The sequence below is a fragment of the Cynara cardunculus genome, unplaced genomic scaffold (assembly GCF_001531365.2).
Source record: "Cynara cardunculus var. scolymus isolate 2C unplaced genomic scaffold, CcrdV1 Un_Scaffold_509, whole genome shotgun sequence".
In the NCBI taxonomy this organism is placed as follows: domain Eukaryota; kingdom Viridiplantae; phylum Streptophyta; class Magnoliopsida; order Asterales; family Asteraceae; genus Cynara; species Cynara cardunculus.
In genome coordinates, this window is record NW_020200583.1 from 48195 (window position 1) to 69843 (window position 21649).

The 21649-nt window shown below is 32.9% G+C and overlaps 3 protein-coding genes across 3 annotated transcripts; 1 reads left to right on the forward strand and 2 right to left on the reverse strand.

Annotated features, from left to right (window-relative positions):
- Positions 1 to 410: 410 nt before the first annotated feature.
- LOC112501758 lies at positions 411 to 1794 on the reverse strand. Its single transcript, XM_025105471.1, has 2 exons — positions 1602 to 1794; positions 411 to 1525 (listed from the first exon to the last, which is right to left on the reverse strand). The coding sequence occupies exon 2, from the start codon at positions 1477 to 1479 to the stop codon at positions 502 to 504; it is 978 nt and encodes a 325-aa protein (XP_024961239.1). The 5' UTR covers positions 1480 to 1525; positions 1602 to 1794; the 3' UTR covers positions 411 to 501.
- An 80-nt stretch (positions 1795 to 1874) lies between these two features.
- LOC112501736 lies at positions 1875 to 2345 on the reverse strand. The gene has a single exon (XM_025105442.1). The coding sequence runs from the start codon at positions 2343 to 2345 to the stop codon at positions 1875 to 1877; it is 471 nt and encodes a 156-aa protein (XP_024961210.1).
- A 6553-nt stretch (positions 2346 to 8898) lies between these two features.
- On the forward strand, positions 8899 to 12918 carry LOC112501737 (putative disease resistance protein At4g19050). Its single transcript, XM_025105443.1, has one exon. The coding sequence runs from the start codon at positions 8899 to 8901 to the stop codon at positions 12916 to 12918; it is 4020 nt and encodes a 1339-aa protein (XP_024961211.1).
- The last annotated feature ends 8731 nt before the right edge of the window (positions 12919 to 21649 follow it).

Here is a 21649-nt window from a genome sequence, read left to right on the forward strand (position 1 = left end):
TGCAACAGCAAGACCACATTTCGTGCATGCATCAAAGTCACAACTCATACACCAATAGCTAAAACCCTTCACCAGTCCTCGACTATCGCACACATAACAATTCCAACCCTCAGACGTACGAGTAGTGCGTATAAGGGGATGCAAGGGATGAAAATGGTGAAAGATAGCAGTTGCATGTAAACCATCAATATTACCCCAATCAAAAAGGGACCATCTGGAAATCTCAACTTTTCAGACCCATAGCAATTGAACATCCAAGTTTGTTGTTGCAAACACTAAACCACAGCCATCCAACTTTGAAGAAGACTCCAACAAGATTTATTGCACATAATTTACATTGTTCCATCTTTATAGACCCAACAAGTGCCACATGACAAGTTGCAATTATCGTAAAGTTAAAACATACGTAACAAATTACACCTTTGAACAAACATGAGTAGTCATTCCATGTACTTTACAATCATGCCGCATAGATACGAAAAACGAGACTTATTTGATATTTTAAAAACAAGAAAAACATATTCTAAAAGGACATGTTTCGATCAGACACTCAAGCATCAAACGACCATTATTATCAAGATTACAAAAAAGACACACATACTCACATGTTGTCTTTCTTCGAACATACATTAATGGATGTTTGTGATGAGAAGACTTGATTATAGTCTTCTCCACCCCGACATTTGCATAATAATCAATTCGATTAATGCAATGTAGGTGAAATGAATTCTTGCATTTGTGACAATGATAGAGTGGGAACTTGGGGTGCATTTCCTTCTCGCATATATCACAATAGAAATCTTCGGGATGATCTTCGACCGGGGGATACATCAATGGGATTTCATGTCCTTTGCAATACCTATGAGTAAGTGACTGAGGAGACCGTATTGCACAATACATGTCTAGTTGGAAATTACAAGCTTTGCAAGCAAAACTTATACCCCTATATATTCTGTTACATGCCTTACAACGTTGCTTGGGATCCATGACTTGGGTAAGAGGATGTTTGTGAGATTTATGTATGATGGTGTTGGGTAAAAATCCACAATTCACATCCAAGTAGAACTTGCAAGTTATACATTTGTAGACAAAATTGTTGCATTGGCTAAAACAACCATTGCATCTATAAAAGTACTCATCTTCACTGGTGTCTACCAAATCAAGTGGATGATCTGGGTGAAGATGATGTTCTAATGTGAGCGGTAATTCGGCACAATATTTGTGGAGGGTAAATGAACATCCATCTTTGCAAATATAATATGGAAGGGAGAGGGGTCGTACACATCCATTACATGCCTCTATTGGATCATCACAACCAATGTCGGGCATGTTGTTACCTTGAGGTTCAACGCTAAGGTTCAATGGATGACCATGACTCCAATGGCTAATTTCTATTGCACCATCATCATCTAAAGATACCTTCTCCGAATGAAGAAACTTTAGTGGATCTGTGAATGCATGTGACAAGGGAAATTGCATAAAATCATTTGTGCGTCCTTCAGCAGTATAAGTATCTGGAGCATTGCTGAAATGATATATTCAATTTAGAAGAAGCATTCACATAAAAGTAAAAACAAAAATCAGAAAAGAAAAAGTTTGACCTTGGAATGGAAGGTTGATCTGCGTTTAAGGCACATTTAATGTGGGCAAAGTATCTACAGTTTGCACAATGATACAACCAACCGTTTTTTAGGATGAGTTTGTTGCAGAACTCGCAGTAATACCTAAAATTATAAAAATTATCCGGGAGCGAATAGACGAGAACGAGAGGATGATTAGGATGGTGGGGTAGATCAATGGTGGGGGCTAAGGAAGCACAAGTCTTGTGCATCCAAAAATCACAACTACTACATTGATAGAATAAGTCTTCATCCTTATCGGAATGAAGCAGATCTTGATTGAAGGGTTAAAGTGTGTTGCGGGTGACCTTCATGTTTAAACTCGATCAATGCTTCCTCCACGAGTGCAACAGCAAGACCACATTTCGTGCATGCATCAAAGTCACAACTCATACACCAATAGCTAAAACCCTTCACCAGTCCTCGACTATCGCACACATTACAATTCCAACCCTCAGACGTACGAGTAACGAGTATAAGGGGATGCAAGGGATGGAAATGGTGAAAGATAGCAGTTGCAAGGTTTGCGCATTTCTCATGCAAAAAATGAGAACACGAGGTGCAACCATATGCAAAGCCACCTAATATAGGTTCTCTACATCCATAACAACAAACGGTTTCTTTCTTTTCATCATCACCACCTACAACCATCTCCAAACTACCAATTAGCTTCAATGGATGTTCTTTGTGGCTAAAGTGCTTAATCTCGCTCATTCTCTCTGCCATATGGTATGAATGAAAGTTGAAGTTTAATGGCAAATAACATCTATGTATCTCTCACCTTTATAAAGATGAGAGAGGGTCATTTGTGTCATGTTTACCACCCAAATAATTAATAAAAAAACAAAGATATGTCTATTGATGGTGCGGTGTCCTATATGCTCAAAAGAAGTTGACCAACTTAATGTGTTACACATTGGTGGCGTTTTTGCCACATAATCTACTTATGTTGTCAGATATTTTACTTTTTTCTTCAAGATTATAAGAAATGGGAATAACAAGAGATAGGATCGGACGATATGGTATGAGTCAGCTTATACTTTTCTTTTCTATTAGCCTAAGCGTCTTTGCTAACGGTTCCTTTCTTCTGAGGTTGATTCTCCAAATCAAATGACAAGGAGCCAAAAGAATATATATATATATAGGGTATATTTCTTTTACAACCTTGTGCATTTGTACAACCTTTGCAACCCAATTAATTGAGATATTTATAGAAATGATTGGAGTTCATTTATTATGATTTGAATATTTATGGAATATGAATAGAGTTTATTAATTATGATTAATACTTTATATTAGGAAACAATTAATTGATTAAAAATTGAATGGTTGAGATGAGGGTTGTATAGGGTGTAGGAATGGCAAAGAGTGTAGAATAACATCCCTATATATATATATATATATATATATATATACTCCCTTTTATGAAGCAATATATCACAAATTATTTATCTTACCTTTTTTTATATATATAATGGCTTTCTATAACCCTTCTTTTTATTACTCATTTATTAAAATAGTATATGTTAAGAAATTAAATATCGTCTTCTTTTGTTTCAGAAAAAAAATTGTCTGAAATTTTTTTGAATTTCTTTTCTTTCAAATCCGTATTTATCAATTTATTCATTAGTAATCAGAGACCGCATGTCGTCCTCAAGTTGCTACCGATTTTGTCTTAATAATAAATATGTTAGATATCTGATTATTATACAAATGAGTAGATTTTTTAAACAATTAACGGTATGAGACATAAGTGTATTTAAAGAAACTTTAACTTGAATGTCTTACTGACATTTTTTTTTATTAACCTGGCTATCCAATCCGCTATGCGAGCCGACTAATCTCAGGGCGACCACCTGCTTTGCAGATAGCCCGGAGTCACCGTATTTGAACCTCCGTGGCCACAAGGGGATTTTTATTTCTCCTTGGATTTAAACCTGAGACTTCCTGATACTTTTGACTTTTGGAGTCAAACTCGAACCAATCAGATACCACCCTTATGGTTGTCTTACTGACATTTTAAGTTAAAAGATAATAGTTCTCTTGTGAGGTATGTTTTGATTCCAAGTTATCTTTGTTTTTGAGAATATTCTTTTCTCAAATTTGAAGTTAACATTGGAATATTTCTTTCTTTATAATACAAAAGAATCAAGATTCTTCCATACTTTGTTTTATTTGATCTGGGCCCACAGTATTTTATAACAATATTTTCATATATTAATTAGAATTTAAAAAATTAATTAAAATAGTCATTTTCACGGTGGGTTTCATCTCTTAGTCATTTCTTTCTTAAAATTACAAAAATAGTCATAGGTCCGTAATTGACAGGTCCGCAATTTATAGAAGGGTTAAAGTGGAAAAGAAAAATGAAGTTTCTGAACCTGATCCGCAATTACAGGGACCAAATATGTAAATTAGTTAATAGGTCCGCAAAAGTATATTTGCAATTGCAGATGTGTTTTTCCAAGTTTACATATTTGATCCCTACAATTACGTATCGGGTTCGAAATCTCATTTTTTTTTGCACTTTCACTCCTCCGCAAATGACGGATCTGTCAATTGCGAACATATGTCTATTTTCATAATTTCGGAAAAGAAATGACTAAGATGTGAATGATCAAAATGGTTATTTTAATTAATTTCCCTAAAATTTATTACTAATTAAATTATATAAATAAAATTTTAAAAATTATATGCTTCCTATTTCCCATTTCTTTATAAAACCCAAAAACATAATTATCTGATATTAATGTTTATTTCCCTCCTCCTGTTTCCTAACCGCATAATATTAATATTTTTTTTGGGAAATACTTTCCAAATTGCTAGTTTTTGGAAATTTCTTTCCTACAGTTTTATAAGGATAAAAACTGGTTTGTAATAAAAAGTCGATCGATAAATAGTTCAAACCTGTATGGAAAACGACTTTTGGGGAGCTTCAACAATCTGAAGACTTTGTATTTTGACTGTTATCATCATCATGGCTGCCAAAGACCTTCTAAAATTTTCAAATAAAATATTGTGACAAGATAGTATCTCTATCTGTAGTTGACAACAGTGAACTTGAACTTCCATTTTTAGAAACTTTGCATCTACGGGAACTAACGAGAATCGTCCTATCATGTCTGTATCATCAACTCTCAAAATCTGTGCATTCCCCAAATTGAAGAAAATTGAGGAAAATCTATGAATTTGCCAAAGAGTTGAAGACTTATGGATCTCAGGTGCAACTAGTTCGAAGAGATTGTTTAGCGGAAACCAATAGAATCGTGATTTCATCAATTGTAAAGCTCTTAGTTTCCCGGTGCTTGAAAATGTTATATGTTCATGTTTGTCGCTGAAGAACATTAAGATCATCAAGATCGGGTGTTGGGAGAAATTGCACACCACTACTCAGTTGGGTACAAATTGCCATGTTTAAACACGTTGCATCTAGAGGTTCTTTCATAGACAAACCTCAAATGAATCATATCTTAAATGTAGTTATATTAGCATGAAATATTCAACAATGGCTCGAAGAATCGGATTTGAACTTAAGCATTCATCAATGGCGGCAGTGGATTGATATGCATCTAGGGCATGGGCGGACCTGATGTGGTGGCATGGGTGGCACGTGCCACCGTATTATTTCGCCGCTGAAGGGTAAAAAATTTAGGTTTGTTAATGGTGCTACCGTATCGTTTTAGAAGCTGCTACCGTATTTCCCTGAAAGCCAAATGGTGCAACTAAAGCCCAAACAAAACAAAGCCCAAATAACCAAAACCATACTTTTTGTAATTATTTTTTGGTATATATTGATCGTTTTCAAAAGATGAAGACACATAGGATACAAGTTTAGGAGTTGTTTATCAGTACTTAGGGCTGTAAACGAACCGAACGAACACGAACGGAGGCTTGTTCATGTTCGTTCGTTTAACTTAACCGAACAAACGAACGAACACGAACGGTAAATGAACGAAAATCTTTATGTTTGTGTTCATTCGTTTAGAAATAAGGTGTGTTCGTGTTCGTTTATGTTCATTCGTAAACATGCTAAACGAACGTAAACAAACGAACATAAACGAACGGGCTAAACGAACATAAATAAATATTATTTGAATTCAAAGTAAATAAATAAAAGATAATATATTAAACTTAATATATAAACGAACATAAACGAACGTAAACGAACGGTAAATGAACGAATGAGACTCTTGTTCATGTTCGCTCGTTTAACTAAACGAACAAAAAAATAGTTCATGTTCGTTCGTTTATTAAATAAACAAATTTCCCGCCGAACGGTTCGCTGAACGTTCGGTTCGTTTACAGCCCCATCGGTACTATAAAAACTAAGTTTTTTGTAATTATTTTTAGATGTATATTATACTATATTAATTATATGGTGCCACCGTTTGAAAAAAAAATTAGACCCGTCCCTGATCTAGGGCTCGTTGTAGACACTGATACAACGTGTAAAGCAGGACGTTTCAAACCATTAACGCAAAAGAAAACAATTCCAAACTTGTTTATTGGAACTTAATTGTTTATTAATGCATCGCGATTTTCACAAAATCAAGCTTCAATTTTACCTTTTTTTGTCAATTTTCTTTCTTATTCTTGTTCCAAACATGATGCTAACCAAAACCGAGTCCTAAGAAGTTATTAGCACCTAAGGACTCAACCATTCGAGAAAATCGTTAACGTATCATCCTCCATTATTTAGAGCAACTCCAATCGAACGGCAAAACCCTAGTTTTACCGTTCTTTTGGATCCAACCGCATGGTGAAGACGGCAAAAGTTTGCCGGTGGTGAATTTTGAACGGCAAATTTGCCGTGGGAGACTTTGACAGCAAAAGGGTGGTCCCCACCACCATTTCATAAATAAATATTTTTTTTAATAAATTATAAATAAATAATTATAAATATTAATTTTTAGGTTTTACAAATATAATACCGGATAAACATAAACGTGGTTTTTTTTAATTTATGCTATTTGAACCAATGTAATCTTTTTTAATATAAAATTTATTAATTAAAATTTTATCTTTTTTCTTACATTTCTTCGTTATATAAATTAATTACTAATTATTTATTATTATAATATCTATTAGAAATTATAAATACTGTTATTAAAAATAGTAAATAAAATATGTTATGTCAATGTGGGGTCCACAAATTTGGTTTTTTTTTTTTTAAATGTGATTGGAGTTGAGGTTTTTTTAATGTTTATGGGCCCACCATATTTGGTGTTTTTGGTGTGTTTTTTGGTGATGAGATTGGAGTTGCTCTTAGGTGCCCCTGGTTTGAACCTTTTTTTTTTGGGTAGAGAGGACGGAACCTCACGAAAATTTTATTCATCTGGTCTGATTACAGTACCCCTTCTTTACGATTGGAATTTGCTTTCTGTTTTGTTCCTTTTCCTTTATCAATGCCAAGAATAAAAAAAAGGTATCCTCCTCATTTATTCGAAACGTCCAGTGATCTTCAATCAATTATGCACTTCAATTTGAAGATGAAGGCTTCTTTTTATTTGTGTTCAGATGGTTAAAATTTTATTAGCAACGTCTTTGTATATCCATTTAAATTCCGTGCAAATCTTGTTATATAAGTTGAACAAATTTTAGGTCTTTTGACACACAGACACAGACTCTTCATATAGACTCATTATGAAAAGTTGACAACCAAAGCTCTATAAGTACCCCCAAAAACCACACTAACGTTGCAGTTTGTATACTGGAGATTCAAATCATTGGAAGTGAAGACTGCTCGACTATCAGGTTTTTCCCTTTCATATTCTCAAGTAGTATGCAATTAATGTGTCATCTATCTCATCTCGTAATCGATTGTGCATTAAGTTATGATCCATTCTTTTTACTGTATGCGTCTTTTCAGTACTTCACAAATCCAACACCATGCTATTTCGTTCTATAAATTTTGAATTATATTATCGATCTTTGTGCTTTAAAAGTTTTAAAAAAAATCAGTTTATGGCTTTTAGATCCATTACTGTATTTAACATGGGATTATTCTGATCGTTATACTTTAGTTTCCAGGCAAGCAAACTACTGTAATTGTAAAGGACGAAATATACTGCATTTTGCATGGTTTTACACAAGTTGTTAAGTACTTTTGCCTTTATTGCATTTAAATTTATGCCCTTTTTTCCAAATTGCTCGTTTTTTGAAATTTCTTTCAACAGTTTTACGAGGATAAGTGATTGGTTTTGTAATAAAAAATCAATCAATAAATAATGCAACCCTATATGTTTCTTTACATGGTAAATTCCTGTTATACCTGTGGTTCAAATTGGGGAGAAAGGCAAGTCTTGATTAGTGATATAGATGCAGAAACCACAGAGCATCTCCAACAGCTATGTTAAAATAGAGATTTTGGAGATATTTTTGCTCCAACAGTTATGTTATACATATTCTAAAATAGAGAGAAAAAGAGAGAGAGGGGGTAGAAATCTCCAAATTTAAAGAAATCTCTAAAACTCCATATTTAAGAGAGAGAAATAATATTTAATTCTTTCTCACCAATAAGAGACATCAAAATTAAGTGTTTAGGAGAGAGAAAATAATATTTTAATAATATTGATAATAATATAATTGCTAAAATAGAGTAGCTGTTGTAGTTGGATTTAATTTTTTAGAGATTTTAACTTTTGATACTATATTTTAGAAAAATTATAGCATAGTTGTTGGAGATGCTTTCAAATCTGTGATCTACGTTTTGTGTTTCGGGACAAGTGTAATAATTATATCTGGCCTGGCTCTCAAAACTAACTCTTCTAATTACGAAAATACTCAGAAAGAACATTGTGCCTGAAATATAATTCTTTTCCATGACATCTTTAAAAGGATTAATGCATTTTATCGAACTTGCTGGAGAGTCAGCTAAGAGCATCCACAGTAGAGGTTCTTACAAGGATTTCTTTTTCTGTTTTATCCTGGCAATTAACGTTTGCTCAGCAAAATAGAAACCTTTATAAAAGTTATTACAAGAACCTCATGTTTCCACAATATAAATTCTTGTTCAAGCACGTGGGTTCTTATAAGAACCTAAGGCCACGGTAGATGTTCTTATTAGAACTTGCAGAAGAACCTCAAGAGAAATCTCTACTTTAGATGCTCCAAGACAAAAACAAAGTTTGACACTTGGTTTCAAAATAACCATTATAGTTGTAAATGGACCAGACCATTTAATCTGAACATAGAAAATGTTTGTGTCAAATGAAACCTAATTTGTATCTCTAAACTGACTTGTTTCCACAAATTACACTTGTAGAATACTTGTATAGTAATGGAGAGGATGAGTTCAATTCAGCAACTGAAGAAGATATATGAAGCCCTACAACATAACAACAAAGTAAATCTTTTTGGGTCTCAAGGAGTTGGGAAAACATGGATGGCAAAGAGGGTAAGTGACCATGGCATTAGGTATAAGTTATTTGATTGCACACTCTGGGTGTTTATCTGCAGAAACTATGACAGAAAATCTCTATCCGAAAGTATTGCTCGCCAACTATGCTTATTTCCGAATAATGAAGAGTGGGAGGTTGAGGATGACCTCAAAGAGCAAAGGATTAGTGATGAGGAGGAGAACTTAGAGTTTTTGATCGATGAGATTAGGAAAAAACTGAAGAGGAGGAAAATTCTTCTAATTCTAGATGATATTCCAGATGACGAAGAGGAATCAAAGGCAAATGAAGATAAGTTTTTGTTAGAATGGGAAGAAATGTTATTTGGTCATGCTGATGATATAAAGCTACAAACAGTTATAATCTCTAGATCAAGCAAGGATATTCAAGATTTGTTCACGGTTAAGGTGGAAGGATTGCCTAGAGCAGATTCTAGCTCTTTATTGATAGAAAAAATTGATGTTCAATTGAGACAGTCTCCAAGAATCCGATCTCTAGGTGAAAATTTCATCGAAAAAAGTAATCATTTTCCTGGTACAGTTTCAATGATAGCAAAAGTCTTGAACTACTTTGGTCTAAATGCTTTCGGAGTATCTATGCTAGAAAAGGAGTTGAAAGAAGCTTCTGAAGAGTACAGTGTGAACAAGTTATTGTGCAGGATGCACGATGTGTTGCCAATAGGTGTTTTAAAAGATTTATGGTGGGATGGTCACCATTTCTTTCGTGATTCTGGAAGTGTTCATTACAATGAGCTGATAACTTACTGGATCTTAGAAGGATATCTCGGTTTCAATAGTATGACAGAGTTGTACGAAAAGGGTCATCATGTTCTTATGGAGCTTATGGATTGTGGCTTACTTAAAGAGCAAGAAAGTGGTTATGTTTTCATGGACAAATCACTTTTAAACGTTGATGATCTGTACCAATGTCTTGACCAAATCCCTTATCTTGGGTTGGCGACGGTTTTCATGTCTGATACGGAAGGTTTTGGGACAATCACACATAATGATGGAATGCTAAAAACACCATGGACAAGTAAGACCGGGAAGAATCAAGGACGGAAACAATTGATAAAGGAAGTTGGTCAAAATCTTTCGACCTTACTGTTAGATGGAACCCATTTTAGCGAAAAAGACCTCATGGGCTTCCTTGAACCTGAAAAGGAACTTCAAGTTCTTGCTTTATTCAATCCCACCATCAATTCATTGGTTCAGCCATTGGCTATGATGGACACACTTCGTGTTCTTGTGCTTAGAGGATGTGTGTTTTTGGAAGACATCAATCTACCTCTGAAAGCTCTGTGTGTTCTTGAAATTTCTGGTGCTAGATCTTTCAATGATATGAAACCAGAAATCTTCGATAACATGCCAAAACTCCAAAGCCTTAATCTCTCTGAACTGCAAATCACTTCTTTACCCAACTCTATTTACGGTCTTGCTGAACTGAAGTGGCTAGTCATTAAGGATTGTCCTCACTTGAAAAGGGTCAGAAGTCTCGCAAAGCTTAAACATCTTCTGGTTCTTGACCTCTCTGGTAACGTCTCTTTGGATTATGTCGATAAAAATTTCTTGGAATTTAAGGATCTTCAGATCCTTAATCTTTCTAATACCATGGTTTTAACCACACCATTGCTCATAAATCTTAAAAAACTAACTCATTTGCTATTGCGTGATTGTAAAAACCTCGGTAGATTACGGAGCTTGACTTCAATAGAAAGTCTCCGAACTCTTGATCTCTCTGGTTCTACCAATTTTGAAGAGTTTCATGATCCTAGTTTAACTAATCTAATTTCACTTCAAACCATGGACCTATCAGGAACTACCGTTGATCGTTTACCTATTAACATAGCTTATCCGCGTTATCTCCATCTTAAGAATTGCCTTCGGTTACAACAACTTTCATGCATCAACCCCCTTGTACACCTTGAGGTACTTGATCTTTCGGGTTCAAAGAATCTCATTGCCATCGAGGATGATTTCTTTGACCGTATGAAATGTCTTCGTGTTCTTAATCTTTCACAAACTAATCTTAAAATCTTGCCATCCCTTTCCAATCTTTCCAATCTTCGTGAACTACTCCTATCTCGCTGTGCATCCTTGGTAGAGTTGCCATCTCTAGAATCTGCTACAAAATTGGAGGTTCTTGATGTCTCACATTGTGGTTCTTTAGAAGATATAGCAAATCCCTCTTTTGAAACAATGATTTCTCTTCAAAAGCTTGATCTTTCGGAAACAAAGATCAAGTACCTCCCTGCCCTTTCAAACCCTAGCAACCTCCGGCAGCTTGTACTGAAGAACTGCACCATTTTGCAGAATCTTGAATTGAATGTATCTTTATTGAATCTTGAAGTGCTAAATCTTGCTTGTATTACCTCTTTGGCACCTAACGGAGTTGAACCCGTGAAAGATATGATCAACCTTCAGTTTCTTGACCTTTCCGGCACCCCGATTGGACAGCTACCACCCATGTCGAACCTCAAGAACCTTGCCCATCTTTCTCTTGCTGGTTGTAGACGCTTAGAAGCAGTGCCGAATTTGGATCACCTTAGTAATCTTGAAGTTTTGGATCTGTCGGGATCATCGATCAAGCGTTTACCTAACTTTAGCAGTTTCAAAAACCTACGAAAGCTCCTGCTCAAAGATTGTGTTATGGTGGAAGATTTTCCAGATATGGAGATCAACAATCTACTAGCACCCGGTCTGAAACTACCTCACGAGATATCTTCATTAACTCATCTTGACTACCTTGAGTTTCCAAACATCTTGTCGAAAGAGATGAATCAAGATCAGTGGAACATTTGTCGGTTATCTGATGATCACAAACCACCGCTGTTTATTAGCGGCACCCAATTTCTTCATATTCTGAAGAAAAGTCCATCGCTACAAGGAACATTCCATCTATGTGCGGTTCCATTCATGGCAGAAGGTGAAACTGCGAATAACAATCTTCGTAGACATGAACTTGTCTTTGCAGATGTTCACCTCCGAACTCATGCGTTTATGGAAAACAGGTCATTGCAGATACGTGGATTCAACCAATTCCCAAAGGGTATCGAGAACATTATTGATCACATCAACTTGGTCTTTCTGATCGACAATAAGTTCAACAGTTCGTTTTCTGCTTTAAGCGTCTCCATTCTCAAGGATTTAAAGGATTGTTGGATCGAAAGATGTGATGAAATGGTCACTATTTTCGATCAAAATGAAACAAAAGACGATCCCGTATCAGGAATTGGGCTACAGAATCTGGGAGTTTCAAATAATCGTCGTTTAACGAGGATATGTAACGGGAAACAATCGATTGGGTGGTTCAACAATCTGAAGACTTTGTATTTAGACGGATGTCCACAGCTTTCAACTGTGTTTTCGTCATCATGGCTGCCAAAGAACCTCAAAGTTCTTGAAATCAAACACTGTGACAAGATAGCGTCTCTATCCGAAGCTGACAGTAAACTCGAACTTCCATATTTAGAAACTTTGCATCTACGGGAACTACCAGAACTGAAAACCATCGGCATCTCATTTCCGTCTTTACAAACCCTCAAAATTTGCGAATGTCCAAAAGTAAAACAAATCGAGAACTTTGAATTTGCGAAAGATTTGAGGACGTTATGGATCTCGGGTGCAACTAGTTTGAAGAGCTTGTATAGCGAAAATGTTAACGGTTCATGTTTTCCGTTAAGGAACATTAAGATCATCAAGATCAGGTCCTGTGAGAAGTTGCAGACTCTATTTTCTCACAGCATCTCGGTTGACAGCAAATTACGGTGGTTAAACACACTGCATCTAGAGGATCTCCCGATGCTGAAAAGCATAGGCATCAGTTTGCCACCGCTACAAGAGAAACGTATTTTAGGATGCCCGAATTTGCAATTTGATGGGACGATCGGTGATCAAAACTAACTCGACTGTTTCATTAAGTTTGTCGCTAAAGAACTCGGTTTTTTGAACATTTTTGGCGTTGTCACATGTAAACAGTCTGGTATCTTTATGAAAACAGTCGTTCTATCCTTTACTACAGATCTATGCATATCTCATGATGACTTTGTATTTTAGGTAGTTAAACTTGTACCTTGTGTTGCAACAAATTTGTGTACCTCATGCAATGAAAATTGTATGTTGGTCATTTTGCTAGTTTTTTATAGTTTCTCCACAACATACTGCTCATCATAAAAATCCTTTTGTGGTCACGGAGGTTCAAATGCGGTGACTACAGGCTATCTGAAAAGCAGGTGGTCGCCCTAGGATTAGTCGGCTCGTATAGTGGGTTGGATATCCAGGTTAATAAAAAAACTGCTAATCATATAGAAACTGTCAAAAAGGTATAAACTGTAAAAATCAATTTCAAATATATTTTTTTTATAAATGAGACAACATATGTAAAGCGAGACCTGTGAAAATCAATCAAAACCATCTAATGAGTTTGATTTCAAGATATGATTCATATTGTTTCACGAGATTTTTTTTTGTGTTTGTGATTAGGGGTGCTCATGGGTTGGGTTGATCGTGTTGTAGGTATTTCAACAACTCAACTCAATGTTTATAGTTTGGAAAATCTCAACTCACCCAACCCAAACCACAGTGCAACACAACCCCCAACTCATACCGTATGGGCTGTTTGGGTTAGTCGGGTTAATACTTTGATACATCAAAATATTCTTGTTACCTTGAATATGTTGTTCTATACTCAAAAAAATCTTTTTTCGTCATCAATCATTTGGTATAATTACTTATCGATACTTCTTATAAGAATATCATATTCAACTATTTTTCTTAATTTGCATGTATATGTTCACATTTACTGAACACATATACGAAGGAGTTATATATGGATCGAGAAGAGATTGAAAATATATGTATATGAAGAGGGTACGTGATGGTATAATTGACTAGTGTACGTGTTAACAGATACTTAACGATCTTATTAAAAATCCAAATGATCATAATCCCTTTCCAACACACTACCTATAGTTTGAAGAATTTTCAACTCGATTAGACATCGGATTACTTTCGGTTGGCTCCCCTACCTGTGATTATGAATCTTTTTTTTATAAACGTTTTTTCACATGTAAAACATTCATCGACATTTTATCGATGGAACATTTTTTCTGATATTTTTAAATGGCTTTTATATAAGTTGCCCCCAACAACATGCCAATTATATGGACTAAAAACATAAAATTGGCCCTCTAAAATCTAATCCTGTGTGGCTTTTTGTAGCCCATCAATTTGTTGACCAACCCAATTCAACAATGACCTATTTCAATATTATTCTATTATAAAATATTTAACTCATTTTATAAAATCTGTTAAAATTTAAATTTATCAACTTATTATTGTATGGATACCACTTTTCAAACACTCATGTTTGAACTCTATAAAAATAACTGATATATATATATATATATATATATATATATATATATATATATATATATATATATATATATATATATAGAGAGAGAGAGAGAGAGAGAGAGAGGGAAGATCAAATGTTAACCAACAATTTTGTGTTAACTTTGCAAACCATATCAACCAATCAAATTTCATTCTTCTAGTAGGTTTACGTCATATTCACAAGTTAATTACAAGGGTATTTCAGTAAATTGATTTGATATGTAACTCCCAAACAATTAATGGGGAGTTACAAATCATCAAATCAATTTACATATGCATTTATAATATTAATATATATATATATATATATAATATATTTTTTAATCTTGATTTTCCATGTTCATTGTTTTATGAGTTTTTAATTCGCATAGGAAACACTGTAGTAAAATTTTCGGTATCGATCAAACTAATATGGATAAATGTAATGGAAAAGAAATCGACAACAGTGAGAAGATTAAAATGGTTGATGATGACAATTGTAGTTCGAGTTCGGGAAGTGAAGAAATTAACCAAAGCGAATGTCTTGGTAATAGATTAATATTTTTATTAGAAAAACGAATTATGTTCATTACGATGTGTTGTGTTTTTTATATTTCATCTTGTATTGATAGTTTTTTCTTTAATTGCACCACGTGTTCATAGCATATATGTTATGTGTTCATACTATTTCTATGATAATCTCTCACTATATGGCTTGTTCATGTTCATCACTCGTTCATACTGTGTTCATATTTCTACGGTACTATTGTTCATGTTCATCACTCGTTCATAATGTGTTCATATTTCTACGATATTTCTACAGTATTATTGAACAAGAGGTGAACAACCATATAAGATCATAAACATATATGAACAAGGGCTTAACCTTAAACGGTGTGGATGCAATGTATGTATAAAACTTCAATTGACAAAGTATCGCTCTTGAATGTGTTTATAATGAAGAAACTATTGTTCACAAGCTGTTCATATCGTGTTCATACCTGTTTTTTTATTTATTTCCTTTCGTATAGCAGTTATTCTTATTATGTTCATATTGTGTGCATAAATGCTATGCAGTCCAAGTTCATATATATGTCAAATTTTTGTTCGTATTTGACACAATGATTCATATATATRTAGTTGTGTTCATATGGTTCTTACATTAACAAAAAAATCATAGAATTTTTTATTTTGTAACTCCCAATTAATTAATGATATGGGAGTTACATACATTTTTTTTACCTAAATACCTTTTTCAACATTGTTCACTTATCTTTATGCAATTTTAAATTTAAAAAAATAAGTTTTTATCATGATTAATCACAACCGTTTATTGAAAGATTGAATGGCCAAGATCGGTTAACAAAGTTAACACAAAAACTTTGGTTAACATTTGATCTTACCCCGATATAGATATGTATATATATATATATATATATATATGTATATATATATATATATGTGTGGGGGGGGGGGTGGTGGGGATGTTTAAACAAGAACACCTTCATTTTACGAGAACGCGAGAACACCCTTAACACATATGATAATACATGCAAGGGGACCATGTGATATGCGGACGACGTGTTCTACGATTTAGGTCGTGCTAAAGATTGTCTGCGTCCATGATTTAGCATCACATGTGATAGTCTTGTTAGATTATAATATCATATCAACAATACATTTATCACATGTGATAATATTTGTGAGGGGCTTAGTGGTGTAAGGGCGACTTGGCCTGCAACCAAGATCGCATGGAAAATCTCCCGCATCTTTGATTTAGTATCGTATGTGACAGAATAATAGTACCACATGTGATTGTCTATAGTAAAAGGGTGTTCTTGTAAAATGAAGGTGATATCCTTTGAACCATTTCATACACACACACACACACACACACACACACATATATATATATATATATATATATATATATTCAAATACATGATAAAAGTGTTGAATCCTACTAATACAAATTATACAATGATATTTTATTACATTGATAGCCACATAATCATAAAAATAATACAAAGAAGGATGAAGAATAGAATGAAACACGATTGACTGTTTGAGTTCTTGACTTCGGAATCAAACTGTATCACACAGATACATAACCAGTAATTCAATAAACATATTTGGTTACTGATTAAATGTTCGAAACATTGTATAATAAGAAATTGGTGAACTAAAATCAAAATCATCGATATAACAAAAGGGTATTCACCACACTGAAGATTGTTCCCACCATAGCGGTCATGCAGTCATCATAAGGGAGAAAAACTTGTCATGATAAAGGTGTCTAGGTTCAAAATAAAATTCTGAACTAAAAACTTGTTTAAAAATTTATATGGTTTTCTTTTTGTTTCATTCAGCCTTACAAAATGAAGCATAACTCATTACGTTGTTCAGTGGTTACATATAACCAGTATAAATGTCAATTAATTAACAACGAAAGGCAACCGATGACACGTATTTGTTCATAACCAAAGCTTCAAGATGATATATGTAAGCAGTAGTATTTCGCCTTTAAACGGTAATTAATTAATTGGGCAGGGATTTTAATGTTTCATGAAGGGTTATAGCTTGAAAATCCTTCATTCTACATACTTAGTTATTGCAAAAAGTTCTATTATAAATTTAACGAATTTTTCATCGGTGATATTAGAATATATTATGAAGATCGATTTTCTGTTCACATGATAAAGAATAATTTAAACCATAAGGGTGGTGTCTGATTGGTTTAAGCTTGGCTTCAAAGGTCAAAAGTATCAGGAGGTCTCGTGTTAAAATCCAAGAAGAAATAAAAATCCTCATGTTGCCACGGAGGTTCAAATGCGGTAACTCCGGGCTATCTGCAAAACAGGTGCTTGCCCTATGATTAGTTGGCTCGCATAGTGGATTGAATATTCAGGTTAAACAAAAAAAATTAGATATATAACCAGAAATGAAAGGCTTTTATTAAATTACAGATCACAAAACCAATAAGTATTTATTAGTTAAAAACATCTCCAACAAATTCTCCAAAAAGGAAAATGTAGATTTTCTTGATTTTAGGCACGTTTTTTTTACTCTAACAAATTCTCTAAAAACCTTTTCTTTAAAATGGAGAAAATACGAGAGTGAAAAATTTCAAATTCAGAAAATTCCCCAAAAATAATGACACGAGAGAAAGAGAAAATATATTTTTATGATATTCCTACCAATAAAAAACCTTGAAATAAAACATTTACGAGAGAAAATTAATATTTTATGAAATATATTGAATATTTTAATATTAATAGAATGTAATATTTCTTTGGATTTTTATATTTTCATATTAAATAAAATTTAAAAAATCTATTGAAGATATTCTAATTAATGTTCCATATGAGGAAATACTTTACCAATAGAGTATAATACGATTTCAACAACCATGCAATCTTTAAATTTTTTTTTTTATTAACCTGTATATCCAACCTGATATGCGAGCCGAACTAATCTTATGGCGACCACTTGTTTTGCAGATAGTCCGGAGTCACCGCATTTGAACATCCGTGGCCACAAGAGGATTTTTTGTTCCACCTTGGAATTGAACCTTGGACCTCCAGGTACTTTTGATCTTTGGAGTTAAGCTCAAACCAATCAGACACCACCCTTCTGATTTGCAACCTTTAATTTTTGCTTCAACTATTATAATAAACTCTTTTTTAAAATAATAGAAAAAATAACATATAAATCTCCAAATTTTATAAATAAATAAAAAGTATAACATACCCACCAGATATGTTTTTGAAAATTTATTTTTATTAAATTATATGTAAAATATAAACGAGAAATTAGCTCAAAACAGTCATTCTCTTCATTTAAATTGGCTTTCCAACCATTTTTTCTAAGACCTAATTAAAAGACAAAGAAAATATCAAATTCAACCAGTTTATCGTCGCAATTACAGAACTGGTTGTCATAATTGCATATTTTTGTTGCATTTTTAGTCTTTACCTCATATGTAATATTACAAATCTGGATGTTACGAAAGTAATGGCATTTAAATCAACCCAAAAAAGATGATAAAAAACCAATTTAAATAAACCAAAATTATCATTTAATTCAATTACTCAATATAAAATATAGAAGCAAATCGTATATTTGGAATATTTGTGGTCAAAAATGGAAAAATAAAAAATAAAAAATAAAATGCATTAATTAGAGATGGATGATGTTGAGTTGACGAGCACCTGTCGGTTGGGCCCAAATAAGCGGCTTCCTGCGAAACCACCAAAATTTTGCACAACTCGTACGGAAAGATACGGAAATCTGTACCCTCCACTCCTTAATTATTACTATTATTTTAAATATTAAATAATAATTTAATAAATAAACTAATAATTAACTCTCCGAGACAAAAACATTATATATTTAGTCCCTTTTCAGTAGATTTTATAAAATATAAAAAAACCAATTTTTTTCTCTGTATAATATTATAACAGCTTTTTTTAGGGGTTGTCTAACAGTTGCTGAATGATTAAGTGATCTGAATGATTAAGATTCTCTCATGATATATAGTGCAAAATAAAATATAATTGTTTGGTAATTGTGTACAATGAAATTAGGGCTCTTAATGGTTAAGGGAGATCTATGATACAAAATCATTCAGAAGGTTTTAGAATCATTACGGGACATACTTTTTTTTGCCAAACAAGATTCACCTCTGAATCGTTAAGAGGTGGATATTGTTTGACAAAAAAAAGTTTGTCTCTTAATGGTTCTAAAACCCTCTGAATGATTTTGTATCGTGGGCCTCCCTTAACCATTCAGCACCATAATTTCATTGTAAACAATTACCAAACAATTATATTTTATTTTGCACTATATCATAAGAGTTTTTTAATCATTCTGACGACTTAATCATTCTGAAACAAACCATTCAGCAACTGTCAAACAGCCCCTAAAACTACTTTTAATATTTATTTGTTAAAAATCACAACTTACTTTTTAAGATAATTATTATTAAATATGAAAAATAAATAAGGCTTTTAAGTTTCAACTCTTATATTTTTGTAGATTAACTATTTCGTTTGTAAAATTCATAACGATCATCAAGTTCATGATTTCTTACATTTTAGTCGTCCCAGTTTTCATTTTATCGTTAACAAATATCATTTTTTGCCAACTTTAAATAAAAAAACATTCAAAAGTATTTTCACAGTGTCACTTAAATCAATAATCTCGGCTTGATAATTATGTTCATACAGTCAAATTAACTGACTGAAATGTCAAGCCAAACGAATCAAAAGGATTTGATTCGACTAATAGATATGGTTTTGTTCGATCGAGATAGCCCGTTTACCACTAAAACCACAGACCTAATCCAGTAACTCGATTACCGTTCGGTTTTATATTATATAACAAATTCATTCTTTTAAAAGCCCAAATTTTTATTCCAGGTTAAAACCGACAGAATGCAAATTCATTCTTATTTTTATTCCCCGTCATTTTTCATTTAATAGTCTTAACCAAACAACCTATAAATGGATGTTTTTATCATTTTCACACTCATACATGTCATTGTCACCTTCCCTTTTTTCTACATTTTAACGTACAAATTAGGAGGTGTGTTGGTTGATTTTTATCAAGGTGTAGTTTACCAAACGCTTATTCGGGTAAGCGCTTACCAAGTCACTTTACTTTACCAGATGAATATGACAAAGACTCAGAATCTTACCCGGTAAGAGCAAATACAATAATCGAGAGTCTTACCCGGTAAGTGAAAATAAAAACTCTTACCATGGTTAGCGTTTTACTGGGATAAATTGTTGCACACGATGCATTTTAGTGAATAAAATCTTACCCGATAAGTAAACGATGGTGTTGAATTCTACCGGTAAATGCTTATCAGGTAAATGTTTAGATGAACGACCCTTAAATCTTATATAGATAAAGTTGTCGATACAGTAACTTGACAACACGGTGTTTAAATTTGATGGGTTTTATTTGATTTTGATGGAAGAGTCGAAAGAAATTTATTATAAGTGGGGTAAAGGGGTAGGAAGTTGCTGGTGGCGGCAGTAGTGATAGCAGCACACGGGATGGGCAGCTAATTGCAAGCTGGAAGATATGAAAACGAAACGACCACGTATCCATTGCATAAATATTTATAAAAATGAAATTAAATTTTGTTTTTTTTAAGGTTTTCTGATTCGTCACAATTAACAAAATCGTATTTAAAATATTAAAATTAAAATAGTAAGTAGATATATTCAATATTTTTTTCTAATCAGAATAAAGTTTTTAAAAAAATATTTAAAAATTGTAAAATATAATTATAAAATAATAAATGGAAATAAACACAAACGTAATAATTTAAATAAAACATTTTAAAAATAAATAAATATTCATATATAAACAGATGTTCATATATTAATATACAAAGAACAAGAAAATAAACATATATTTTTTAAAGTATATAATGTTTATATACATCAAATATAACAAAAAAACTCGCACATCGTCCTCACATTTAGTAAATGACTCACATACCGCTAGGTCAAAGGCCTTTTGGTTGAACATATTATCTTGTCGACATTAATTTATAGAGTTTTCCTTTAAAAGTACAATATCCGTAAATGCAAGATTTACAAATGGATCGAATTTCCAAAAGACCACGCGTGTGCGTGTGTGTTCCGACTTTAAAAACAGTTGGATTTTTGAATGAGGATTAATGGGAATTCAGTTTTTTAAAGTCAAAACCAATATCTTTTTAGTTATATTGTATTATATAATAGACAACCATAACATACCGAACAAAAAATGGTCAAGCTTAATAACTTTTACATAGTTTAAAACTGTGTCATTTTCTGTACAGCTTCGATACTTTTTTATATACCAAAGTTTAAAGTTCTGTTGAATTTTAATGAATGATATTATGTACAGTTTTTTCATCTGTTCTCGTCCTATTTTAGTTTAAGCCAAAGGTCACGAATTGATATATTTTATCTAATTTACATTAAATCAGATTGTCCAAAATATGAGGAGAATAACAGATGGATCAATATATGAGGTCTGGTAGCAAGCATTCCAAAAAAAAACAGTAGATATATTTTTACATATAAAAAATTACAAATTATATCGTGTTAATTCATAATTTATATCATATGATCCTTACTGGATATTTAAAAAAATATAAGTTTGTAAAAAGTCAACCTATTTGTGATTGACCATCTACAAAAGTCATAAACTATGATATTGATATATATATATATATATATATATATATATATATATA

Bases quoted from the DNA above. Each gene is read 5' to 3' on its own strand.
- LOC112501736 (XM_025105442.1), bottom strand. From the start codon at position 2,345: ATGGCAGAGAGAATGAGCGAGATTAAGCACTTTAGCCACAAAGAACAT.
- LOC112501758 (XM_025105471.1), bottom strand. From the start codon at position 1,479: ATGCAATTTCCCTTGTCACATGCATTCACAGATCCACTAAAGTTTCTT.
- LOC112501737 (XM_025105443.1), top strand. From the start codon at position 8,899: ATGGAGAGGATGAGTTCAATTCAGCAACTGAAGAAGATATATGAAGCC.